General features: G+C 39.7%; 2 protein-coding genes across 3 annotated transcripts in view; one reads left to right on the top strand and one right to left on the bottom strand.

The window, feature by feature from the left end:
- The window catches only part of mkxa (mohawk homeobox a), a 35,505-nt gene extending 31,341 nt beyond the window's left edge, over positions 1 to 4,164 (top strand). Inside the window, exon 7 of the mRNA XM_066663766.1 lies at positions 132 to 4,164. Coding sequence (XP_066519863.1) covers positions 132 to 327 — 196 coding nt within the window. The 3' untranslated portion in view covers positions 328 to 4,164. The remainder of the gene's footprint in view (positions 1 to 131) is intronic.
- rab18a (RAB18A, member RAS oncogene family) overlaps positions 1 to 12,728 on the bottom strand; it is a 38,094-nt gene that overhangs the window by 11,309 nt on the left and 14,057 nt on the right. Inside the window, exons 9-10 of one of the 2 annotated variants that reach the window (XR_010801867.1) lie at positions 10,950 to 11,044; positions 214 to 339 (exon numbers count right to left, since the gene is read on the bottom strand). The gene's annotated coding sequence lies outside the window, so the exon portion shown is untranslated. The remainder of the gene's footprint in view (positions 1 to 213; positions 340 to 10,949; positions 11,045 to 12,728) is intronic. The other variant, XR_010801868.1, reaches the window with a different exon arrangement.

The following is a 12,728-nucleotide window of genomic DNA, read 5'->3' on the forward strand; positions in this document are numbered from 1 at the left end:
AACGTAAGCAACGGATGTGTTCATTTAATTTCACACACAAATAAATAAATAAATGCCTGGTGTTCCCCAACATTTGCATACATCCGTTGTTGTTGCACGACTGTAACCGTCCTCTGTGCATGTGTCTACAGCAGTGTCATACAGAAGGAGAAAGGACGTGGTAAAGATGAGACGTACTGGCGAGAGATTAACGCAGCCATGGCTCTCACTAACCTTGCTCAGCCCAAGGACGGCGGACCCTCCGGGACCACCAGCTGCATCATCCAGAAATCCTCCCACATAGCTGAGATCAAGACTGTAAAAGTGCCCATTCTGCACAAGTACTAGCCTCCTCCGCATCTGAAAGAGAAGATACACCTTCGCCTTTTGGGATTTGCTTCATTTGGTTTAGTTTATATTTTGTGGTACTTATGAAGTAGCAATATAACGATTCTTTTGTATTTTAAGAGTCGTTAAAGTGCCCTGAATTGCAGCACTTCTCTCGTTTCTAGGCTTGTGCCTGTTTATTTTGACGCACAAGTGCTTTGATAAGTGTGGAGTGATGATGATGACGATGATGACGACAGTATTGCAGAACAAGACACTTTTGCAACATTAACTTATTTTGATACTTTTTTTTAACTTTTTGAAATTTCTATTGTGCCATGCCAAAGTGCCTTCTCATACACTAAAAGAAAGAGAAGTGTGTATCTTTGACTAGGGGTGTTTGTTATACATGAATTTCAGTTCTTTGGTGCGGTTCCTGGAGTGTTAGCAAATATTCTACAAATCACATTTGAGGTTCAGTTTCTCCTGGCAGATGTCTCGTGTTATATGCAGTGTTATAAACACCTGGTCAGTGACATAGTAAAAGACCAGTTTCACATTGACTTTGCCACCAACAAGGAAACAATCACACAATATATAAATCAGTTATTAATGTGCTTCCTTTAATTGTCCCAACATTTTCCATATCGTGAATGTGTCTTAGGTCACTTCCCTGGCCATGATAAGCTATTGCGTCTGCTGGTGAAAGCTACTTTCTGTTTTAGAAACGATTTTAACAAACTTTCAAAAAACTTTATTGACTATCTAGCTGATATGTTCCACCCAGAGATCTATATTGAACTTTTATTTTGTAACGGTCAGTAGGTAACGGGGACTTGGCTAGCTGAGTTCAGTTAGCTGAATATGAACTTCGAGTGATCTAGATGTGCTTTAGCACTTCTTACTAAGTGCCTGAAAAGTGGAGATAGTGAGAGTGAACTCGCCAGCAATAATTCAAAATGGCCTCTTTGGGATTAGACTATTAGCTTTCTTCAGAGAGCAGTGCACTTGAAATGAATAATTCCGTACAAACTGTGCTTCCTAACATTTCGGGCATTAGAGGGGAATGTATCCAAACACATTTTGTATACACATTAGAAGTAATAGAAGTTTGGGGACATTTTCAAAGCTGAATTTTACAAAAAAAAACATGCACAATCCTACGTGCAATAGCAAATTAATCAGTACTATCTAGCATAATAAATGCAGTGATAGTAAACCATTATCCAGTTGTGATGGAGTGGGCCAACAAGGTCCAAATCTGAATTTTACAGACAAAAATAAATGTCAAAAACAAACACTACATTAACTTTGGGCAAATGTTTTGTTACAAATAAATTAAATCCAAGACTAGAGGTTTAGCTAATGGACTGAAGAGCGGAATGGTAATGGAAACACAAAAATTAAATACTTTAGTTTTCAGTTTCAAGTCCCATCCACAGATATTAAACATATAAAATATAATTTATTTATATTTATTTTCCGTATCTCCTGAACTTGAGGATTGTACCAATTTACAAGCCACAAAAGGGTCCCTGTGTTTTCGTCATGTGTCAGTGTCTTTTGAGCGGATGAGGTTCTCTCAAAAACACCAGGATCCAATTCAACAGCTTATGTGAAAGCACCTTAAGTGCCTCTCTGTGATTGTTTAAAGAAAGGAAAAGATCCACATGCCGGAAATATTGATGCAATTCAAGCAATCAGTTAAGAGCTCTCCTTAGGCTTTTTCTGCTCCTTGTCCTTACTGTGAACAGGCAGCACAGAGAACACGAGCCTTAACCTCCATCTGCTGCAACATGGGTCAGGAACACACATCCTCACACACATGTACACCCACAGAAACACGAAAGGCCAACAGCAGGCCACTTGTTTAGTCTTATTCTTGTGTATGGCTGTGATTGTGATATTATTTTGTCTGTTTGAGAGATAATTTACCCCTCACCTGCCAACAATAGCTGTGAAAGCAGATAAAAGGTCAGGCAGCCAGCAGTCGGCGCTTTTAGATAGTGCTCTTCACTCTAAAACGGCCCTTACTCTGACACGTACAGTACAGCTTCTTACTGCTCACAAAAGATAGCAGATACACACCCACAAACACAGAGAAGCACACAGTTTCAAGGTTCGAGTACGTATCTTTTCTGAGACAAAGAAACCATGACCTGAAAGGATGTTTACCCTGATATCAGTATTGTATTGTGATAAAGTATTGTCTTCTCACATGCTCAGACTCACTATCAAACTCAGTGGAGGGGGAAAAAAAGGTTTGGCCTATCTTCCCCACTGTCTCAGCTGGTGAGAATTAAACTAATTGTTGTTTACAAGAAGTAAGAGAGACACTTCCATGTTTCCTGAAAGGAAAAAAAAGCTTCAGTATTATCTCTGTTTCAGTGAAATTTGTGTGTTTCAAGTTTTTTTTTTTTTTCTTTGTGTTTTTTCTGCGGTTTGTCTGTTTATGCCAAGGCATTATTTCACTTCATTTCCAACATATTGTGCTTTCCAATGTTGTTTTGCCTTGCGTGGAAATAATGTCATTATTTCTAAATTAAGTGTCTCTAAAGAATGTTCAGGGCATTTTTATTTACACTAAACCCATTGATGCCAAGTACACAAGGAGATGAAGGACCATTCTTTAAATGAGAGCAGTTGAAGAGGACAGCTCACTGGCTGATTTTAAGTGCATCTTAAAAGTACTGTTGCGTGTCAAAATGGACACCTTTTTATTTTGTTATATTCATTACACCGTCTGGCCTTTGGTTTTTAAGAGCTCACTGGCTCATGGAGAGAAAGGCCAAACAGACTGATTTGTAAAGGCTGCATGCACTTAGTTTTGGGTACTTAGAAATTGTTTGTAAAAAGAATTGCCAAAAAGAGTTCTTTGGAACAATCGAAGAACCACTTTCAGTTCCATAACAAACCTTTTCCTTTGACCGACATCCACTGGTTCACAAATTAGTCCTCGAAGCTTCCACAAGTTTGTTTGGCCCCAGCCCCCAACAAACAGAGCACAGATAAGGTGCCTTTATATTTACATTTGTGACTTTTTAGTTTCAGCCATGATACAGATTTGAATGTAGGTCGTAGCATTAGGAGTCTTGCCCAAGGACTCTAATTGGTTTAAAGTAGTGTGGTGTCTGGGTCAGTTATCAATCCTCAGCCTGCCACATGGAGTGCTATCATGGTTGTTCTGTGGCACCCAAAGAACCCTCCCTGGCACATTCATTTCCCCGAGTGCTATCCTTCCACAGCTCCAAATCCAATATGGCCACTGTCATCAGTGTTCAAAAATAACACCAGTGAAGCTGAATCCACACATCTCTTTTAATATTGTACACACACAGTGTAAAATACCTTTCCAGTCTTTTCTCTGATGCGTTCGGGAAGAGTGTGCATCGTGTCTGAATCAGAAGGAAACTCTGGTGTCATACATTCCCTTTTCTTATTCATCAGGGGAAGCTTCAGTGCTGCAAATCTTCCATGAACTTTACAGAGAAAAGCGACAGGAGGATGTTGCAAGCGTTCGAAGAATCCTGTCAGCAGGAGTGAATCATTTTTAAGCCTGAATCTTTCATTTGCCTGTTTTGTACTGTATTTTTGTTCATTTTAATTATTCCCCTGGACAATATCTGGTTTCAAAAGATGTTGACAGACAAAAAACAATTATTGTGTTCGTACTTCAGAACATCTTTAAATTATTAAGGACTGTAAAAAAAACAGAAACTGGTGAAAACAGCCGATTTTTTTTTTCTTCTTAAAATGTTAAGTTATATTAAGGTTTTTGTTTCTTTAGAGACTGGATATTTGTCCAATGACTAAAAGCATAATATCTCATTTATCCTCTGATTCTCTATTGTTAATTTCTTTTTCCAGGAACTATGTTTACTTCCACAGAACATTGAATAAACGTTTGAAGATGTGACGCTAGTCATATTACTTTTACAGCCGTGCGTCTGATGTGTTCATTTTTAAGGAGGAATGTCAGCAGAAGTACCTTCGGTAATTGTGGCGATTGATGGTGCAGTTAGACAGGCCGAGGTAATGGAGCTTGGGTCATGTTTTAAGACTGAGTCAGGTTCAGATAAGAGACTGATACGGAGCTTGTGGATTTCTCTCATAGCTTCTGTCTATTTGTGAATGGAGGCCTAATAATTTCTGCAGAAACGGGGTTGGATCCCTTTTGGTTGCTTTTCCTTAGAAGTATGGCCTTGCCACACAGCTAACGCACTGGAAATACAAGCAGGTGCATGGAATGCTGTGTAATCTCTTAATTGACAAGAGCTTAATTCCATTCCGGTGAAAAGCTGGAGGCTCTTGGCCATGTGGCATGTGCTGTAGGTGAGTGGAGTTCAGAAAGTGTACAGTAAAGAGAGAAGCAGCTGCAGAGTTGTAATTTCCAGCATGGGTCGGGGAAGGCATTTGTTTACTGTCACCATACATTAAAAAAAAATTTAAATCAAAATGGAAGCAGTATATCTGAAGACAAATATTTTCTTAACTTATAAAATGAATTACTCTAAGATTACTTTTTGTAGTGATTTTAGACCATTTCAATTGTTCTGTCCATGATGAATATTTAAGAAAGTATAGTTTCTGTATATAGTTGGTGCTAAAGAATAATAATTAAAAATGGACTGAATCACTGGGGTTTGATTGTTAATGCATTTTTAACTTTTTCCTAGGTCCTGGTCAAACCCTGTAAGATCCAGCTCAAAATAAAAGGTACTGAACTGTCACTGGGGAGGTAACCTAAAGGGTATCACTTTAGTGCTTATAATTAGTACTGTTTTTTCATTTAGCATATTTATATGCTTCCCTTTTTATAGAATCCAAAGGGCACTCGGTTAACTTAAAGAGGAGGGGTAGGTTGGTCTAATCTAGTACCTGTAGAGGAGAAATAAAATGGATTAGTGTGAATAGAAAACAAATCCAGTGTATGAGGGTGGGGCGGGGCAGTAAAACAATGGGTAGGAAAGTCTTTAGTCTCATTTAGAGAGCTAGAACCCCATTCTGGGTTAGATTTGAGCAGGGATGCCAGTGCAATTCAGGGACTGCATAATTTGAAGAACATTTTTATAGGTTGATTACATCCCAGTAGTGGAATTATGCTGTCCCATTTCCAAGACTCCTTCATATGTGGCAGACAAATGCGTCCAGAATAGGTTCTGGACGGTTGAATTAGAACAAGCAAGTGCATTTCCCAGTTTCTTTTACTTTGGCCATGTTTTTCTTGTGTACGTGTATCAAAGTTTGTGAAAGTCTTCTCTACACAGGCGGACAAGCTTCATGTGCATAAGTGTTTCTCTAATCTGTCTGTCTGTCTCACGTTCTCTCTCTGCTGCTGTACTTTAAGCATATTCAACTCGAAAAAAAAACAATCAATATGTGATAGTATTTTAGCCTTAAATTTGTATATTAGCTCTTAGCCACAATGCTAATCCAGGCAGACACTTAGGCCTGCTAGCAACAAGCTAACAACTGAACCGAATATTTTGTCAATATTAGGGTGACCAGACGTCCTCTTTTACCCGGGCAAGTCCTCTTTTTTAGACTTAAAAAAATGTCCAGGCGGAATTTCACAAACGTCCGGGATTTTGTTTTTCTAGAGCTTACATAGAACTTCGAGAAGTTTCGTTCACAAACTAGTCCCGCCCTCTCCTACTCCGATTGGTTCGCTTGAGTGAGAAGGGGGCGTGGTGAAGTAGCCTAATATCTTCGGATTGGACGGTCTGACTGTAGAGCTACCGTTATTGGTTGATAACCTTCTCTGTAAACATTTAATTGGTCAGTCTGCACGTCAGTAGTCGTCCCCACCCCTAATGTTGTCTTTCAACATTAACATTTCCATATAACCATTTCTTAAGCTAGCCTTATCTAAACTCACTTGAGTTTTTCATTACAAATTAACCACACACAGTGTCAGTTATATGATTCAGGGTAAAGAACTCGAATAAGGCAACATAATGCTCTTATGAGACCGTCTGGACAGTTTATCAGCTCTCTAATAAAAGCAGAGACTCAACACAAGCTCCTAAGACAGCATAAGGAGAGAGAGATAAACTTTAATGTTACATGTGCTTCAGAGACGGGCTCAGAAATAGGGTGCTTAGTTGAACAGGGGTTACATTTAATACGTTTTCTTATCGTTATAAGCTTATTAAATGTATAGAGAATGTGCATAAATTTTTTTTTTTAAATATTTCAATTACAATGCGATCTAACAGAGTTGCTGACACTAGAAGCCAAAAAGATAATAAACAAAATATCAAGCAAAAATGCAACCGAAAATGAAGCCAACTCTACCATAAGGGTTTGAGCTTCAAGTTCTTTTTGGATCATGACCTATCTTGTTCATAGTGACAGAACCTGCTCTGCTGAGCTGCATGAGACAGTCTGTCCATTTTATATGACTCAAAGAGCCAATCAGAAATAAGCAACATTTTTTGAGCTGACTTTGAGTTTGTGTGGGCAATGAGGAAATTTGGGTGTGCAATGAAATCACTCACTCTTATGCTCATTCTCATACATATGCACTCAAATGCATTCATCCATACTCGTATACTCACTCATTCACATACTCACCCACTCTTTCAATGTTAGCAAATGCACCACAGGGGGAGCTATTTCTCAAATACTCACTCACACTGTAGGACTTTGTGTTCTTGTTTTTTCAGTGAGGTATTTTCCGAAGGCTACAAAAAGGTATAAAACTGCATCTCCCCTACAAAAATGAATGTAATGTGGAATTTAATGTTCACAATTAGACCTTAAGAGCATTTTTTGTACGTTTGGCTGCATTTAAGCTGTTTGTACCTTTTGGTTAAAAAAAAAAAAAGCGTATCCCTGAACTAATGAGAAACCTTCACGCTCCACAGCAGGGAGCTGGAGACTGGTGAGGCAAGAATTATTGCAGCCTGTCGTAGCTGTATTATTTAGGGAGCAGTTTGGTAAGATGTGGGCTTTACTGAGCGGAGATTTGCATGCTGGGTAAAGTCTGTTGACAGCAGCGATTCAGACACGTTAAAAGAGATATGAAACTGTTGGAACATTTGAGCTTGTTTTCTCAAGTGAGAGCCAAAATGGCCAGGCAGCTCTATCAGTTACAGTGTCCTCTTCTATGTGTTCATCATCAGCCTCCAGATCTCTCCCCAGTACCTCCTCCTTTCTTTCTTTTCTTCTCTGCCCCTCTCCCTAGTTAATGGTTCTACCATTCAGCTTGGCGTCATTGAAATCTACACAGAATCCACAGTGGAGTGTGCCAACCAAGCAGCGTATGAGAGGGAGAGAGAGCGCAAGAATGAAGGCTTCACGCTAAGTTGACAGGTGTAACTAGGTGAGAGTCCTTGCTAAATTAAATATGTTGGCTGCCTCAAAAACAATACACGGCTATAAATCCTATGTTATGAATGCACTACTAATGCAGGGGCTCTATTTTGTCAAACTATTAAAGATGGTACTATGCGATTTTGGATGCAAACATGTTGGTGACCCCCTTATCTCTTCTGAAATAGAAGGGCATTAGGGCATTAACAGGTAGCCAACCTCTTTAATTGCAGTAAGAACTTCTACTCCTCTGGGAAACCTTTAATATGGAACATTGCTTTGAGGTAGTGATTGTATTCAGCAATCAGAGCATTAGTGAAGTCAGGTACTGATGTCAGATAGCTTGTCCTGGATCACAAACAAACCTCTACCTCATCCCAGAGGTATTCAGTGGTGTTCCATCACTCACAGAGAATGCAGTTCCACAGTATCACAGCCCAACGCTGGTACGTTTCATATCCCTCTAGCTGAAACTTGACATTGGAAAGAAACAAAAGTGTTTCTAAGGCTCTGCTCCATATAATGCGTTAATTAAAAAATAAAATAGGAAAACAGAAAAGCGGCAGAGTTCTGTCTCGGCTTGACATCCAGCGTGAAATTCAGAGGAAGCCTGCCATCCCTAATGCGAGACACAAACATCATCAGGTGCCCTAGTCTTTCCCCCCCCTCCATTTCCCCCCCCCCCCCCCCTCTCTCTCTCTCTATTCCCCCATCTCTCCGCATCCCAAAGTGGACTGGCAAAAACCCGTGTGCTGAGCAAAAGTTTCCATCGAGACGTAAGCGAGGTTCCATCATGTTATTTTCCTTCTTTCCCTGTCTTTTTCTACTTTTCAGCTCTGAAACTCAGTGTTTGCTGAAAGCTTAGAGGAGCCCTGGTGCAGGGTCTGTTATCTTGCTGGGAGACACATTCATATGGAGATGCTGCTTTGGCCAAACATGTGACATACTCCAGATCTGTCTCTCAGCTTCTGCTGTAACACAGTGAGTAATCCTGCTCAGTGGCAATATGATTCATACACACACACACGCGCAGACTCCAGAACAAAGCCTTTCTCAAAATCATCTAAAAATGAAAAGGCTCTGAGGTATTTCCTGAGTGATGATGAAATCTGCCTCCTGTTCCATATTGGAGTAATTAGTTGCCGTGCATAGATGGTTCGATGGGTCATTAATTAGCAGTGGACCGTGCGCCGTCTGTGGGATACACATTCCTCGAGCTCAATGCTGATTATACACTGGGTCAGATGTTGTTCAAACGCAACACTGATGTTTATAACACTCTAATGCCATGTTGCTTCACATGCATGCATCTCTATACATGCACATGGAATTCAAATTCAAATCTGGAATCCTATAGGATTTAATGCTCTTTTAATTTAATGCATGTTTAATTTAATTTCTTATGATTGTTTTGCTTTATACCTCTACCAATATACAAGTCTCTCTCTTTCTCTCTCTCTCTCTTATCATATACACACAGAATCATCATCTGAACAAAAGCAATTATAATAATAATAATCATTACCCATAACCCCCAAATAAAGATTGGTTTTAATTAAAAGTGGTATGCTGTAAAGATAATTCATATAAATAGAAAATGATAATTTCCTTGTTTATTTATTATTGTGTGTTCTCCCTGTGTCCGCGTGGGTTTCCTCTGGGTGCTCTGGTTTCCTCCCACAGTCCAAAAACACGCGTTGGTAGGTGGATTGGTGACTCAAAAGTGTCCGTAGGTGTGAATGTGTGAGTGTCTGTGTTGCCCTGTGAAGGACTGGCGCCCCCTCCAGGGTGTGTTCCTGCCTTGCTCCCAATGATTCCAGGTAGGCTCTGGACCCACCGCGACCCTGAACTGGATAAGCGCTTACAGATAATGAATGAATCAATGATTTATTATTGTCATGCCTTAAAAAAGCTGTTTTCAAGGCATGCCACCACACCCACTACAGTCTGCTGTAACCTACATATAGAAACATTACGTTTATTTTTGTTTGTTTGTTTGTTTTAAACTAAGAAGTTGAACAAAATGTGTAATTTGGCCAGAGGAGACAAAGGTTTGTATATGACTACAGTCTGCAATCTTTCAAATATTCCAGCCCTTTATGAGGCTTTCAGTAAAGAACTTGGGTGATGCCATCCAGAGTAACCCCGCTGTCCCAGTGCGACTGTTCCTGTGCCTCACCTCTCCCCACAGAAAATAGTAACATCACTGCTTTAAAGGGTGTTGTGAGGATAACAGTTGGATGTCAGACTTTGTTGAGACCAGTCACTGGAGTACTTCAGTTGAATGTTGGATATGGTTCTTTGGCGAGAGTAATAAGTGCAGTGATGTATACAGTAGTGGAGGACTCTATCATTCGGGACTGGTTCAGGAAATAAAGGTTCATTTGAGACCAAGACAAACAGAGAGGAATCATAACTCTATTTAGGAATGAATTCTGCAGTTCCGAACGTGATGAGCGATCTGCTTGACCTCGGTTTAATTCTCTTTATTTGTCCTCATTCGCAGGCACATGCCATTCATTGTCCTGCTTGATTCAGGATGCCTTTAAGTCATCACCTCCAGTCATAAAACCACAGATATATTTATATAGGCTAGAATACATCCACTCTGTCAATTACTCTCATTTAAGATATTATCTGAGGTGACAAATTTTATTTCCTGGCCTCGTTCAGAGCTATGTTTTCTTAATGGCCAGCGTGTTTACACTAGTCTCATACTCTCCTCCGTCCGCTCTATCATCAGATCTTCTTATAGGAAGCCTTTCCCGCTTTTATCTCTCCATACCCTGTTGTGTTCATAGTGCCTGGTATTGGTGTCCACGCCAGGGGCAGACACAGAGTTCCATAAGTGCACAGAGGACGGCAGAAAAACAACACAAATCAGAGCCCCAACTACCGCATAATGATCAAATGCGAAAGGCAGTGAGTGCAGGAGGTGGGGAGAAAACCTCAGAGTCCATGTTTCTCTGGCTAATATTTCTAAAGCGAAAGTTAAATAAATTCCTGGGCTGAGAACAGTGGAACCGAGTCAGTGGTGCAGATGGCGCTGATGGCAGCTGCTGCTGGAATGTGGTTTGGCTGAGAGCTGAGCAGAGGTAGCAGCGTCCTCACACACTCCTGCCTCATATGCCGCTTATAGAGCAGCCTGCCTCTGTCCACTGTAGCTGTGTGCGTTTGGACATGTCTCTCTCTTTCCCAGTAAGCACCAGATGTATCCCCGGGACAGTAAAACCCTGTTCCCTCTGGTTTGTTAACGTTCAGAATTGAATTTGGAGACATTTCACCGTAGTGATCAGAAACAGCAAAAATAAGTCATGTTTACCCACCTATGCAGCAGGAATAGAGCAATATCTTCATCTCTGTTCATGCTCTTCAAAGTTTTGAGTTCTCTCCATTGTCTAAAACCTCAGATGCCTTTGTTCTGCCATGAGTGGAGAGAGAGAAGTATCATGTTTTCGTAAACACATTAGACCAGTTTTGAGCATGCAGACAGATTGGACAGCTGGCAAATGGTGAGGAAACATTTTTTTAATTTAATTATTATTATTATTTTAATTAATATGTTGCAATATGTCATTTTTACTGAATAAAATGACTTAATGATATTTTTAAATGTCTCTTTAAAATTACAATATGTACCGCCACATCAATGGCAGCTTCACAATAATGTTTTTATAATGTAGTAATTTTTTAACTGTTTGACTTTGGTGAGCTAGGGCTAATTTAGTATTTGTTTATATTTACAAAACGTATTCAAATTTGTCAGTGAAAACTTTTACAAATTAAAAACCTTTTTTTTGTCTTTTAGTCAGCCACATAAAAGGTTAAAGGCTAAGCACCAGCTCTATGAAAGTGTCAAACAAATAAATACAGTGGAATTTGAGTTCCTAACTTGTGTTTATTGATAGTCAGAAAACATGTTATTTCTTACTAATTGAAGGAATAAGGTTTAAATGACCGTTGGTCCCCCCCCCCAACGGTGTTCGGAAACTCTAATAGGCGTCTTGCCTGTGACGTAGATGGTGGACAACAACTCTAGAAGCTGCACTTAATTTAATGCAAAATGAGGAAAAGGTGTGTTGTTTTTGGCTGCAATCATTCAATGTACAGTGGGACATCTGTGCACAAATGGCCCAAAGATCCCAAAATATCCAGAAAATGGACTAAATTTGTCCACTTTAAACGGGCGCTTTGGAAAGGACCCTCCGCTCACTCCGTTATCCGTAGCTCATTTCACTGGCGCTTTTCCAACAATATGGGCATGTAAGGACACCAACGAAAGGTGTTCAAGAGCCTCTGTAACATGGAGGTAAACAGGGTAAGGACACTCACTTCGCCTGTTTTAGTTGGTGTTAGTTAACGTTAGCTTGACTTGCTAAACTCGGCTCGGCTACGTAGCTGCATTACGGAGGTTTATAGTGTCGGATGAATTCGAGTTCGACTTCGAATTCGAGTTCGACATTTACAAGAATAACGGTACCTCTACATTTGAGTTTAGCTTATTGCTAGGCTATTGTCATGAATAATGTTGGTTATTTAGCTAGATACTGTCATAACAGTCATAACGGTGTTTTACCGCGGCGTTGTTCAGCTGTTGTCCACCAGTGATGTCACGGTTGCGTTCAAGAATTTCCGTAGCGAGCTCGGGTTTTTCCGTCAATTTAATAAAATTGTCAGTTTTAAAGCAAATTAAGCTGCTATTTTCATTTTAATTCATACTTATATGTCAGTAACTAAATAATGTGAAATATTCATGGAGGTCCATTAAGTGGTGCTTAGCCTTTAAGAAGAATGAACAAGACTCTTTTGCATTTTTACGTTAAATCCCTCAAAAGAAAGGGTTTGGAGTTACGTTGTTCATTAATTTTCTTATGGTAAGAAACAATATTATTTATTAATTTATCAAAATTAGCAGAAAACACAGTGTAACATCTGTTTAATTGCAAATAAATATTGATTAACTAAAACAAGTTCACAAAGTATCACTGATGCAAAGTATTGAATTGCACCCGTTGTGGAGTATTTTATTAAATGTTCATGAGTGAGGGTATGTATATATGTGAGTGAATGAGTGACTACTAGTTTCATGAGGTGCTTTGCATTTT

Source organism: Hoplias malabaricus, chromosome 3 (genome assembly GCF_029633855.1).
Source record: "Hoplias malabaricus isolate fHopMal1 chromosome 3, fHopMal1.hap1, whole genome shotgun sequence".
Taxonomy (NCBI): Eukaryota; Metazoa; Chordata; class Actinopteri; order Characiformes; family Erythrinidae; genus Hoplias; species Hoplias malabaricus.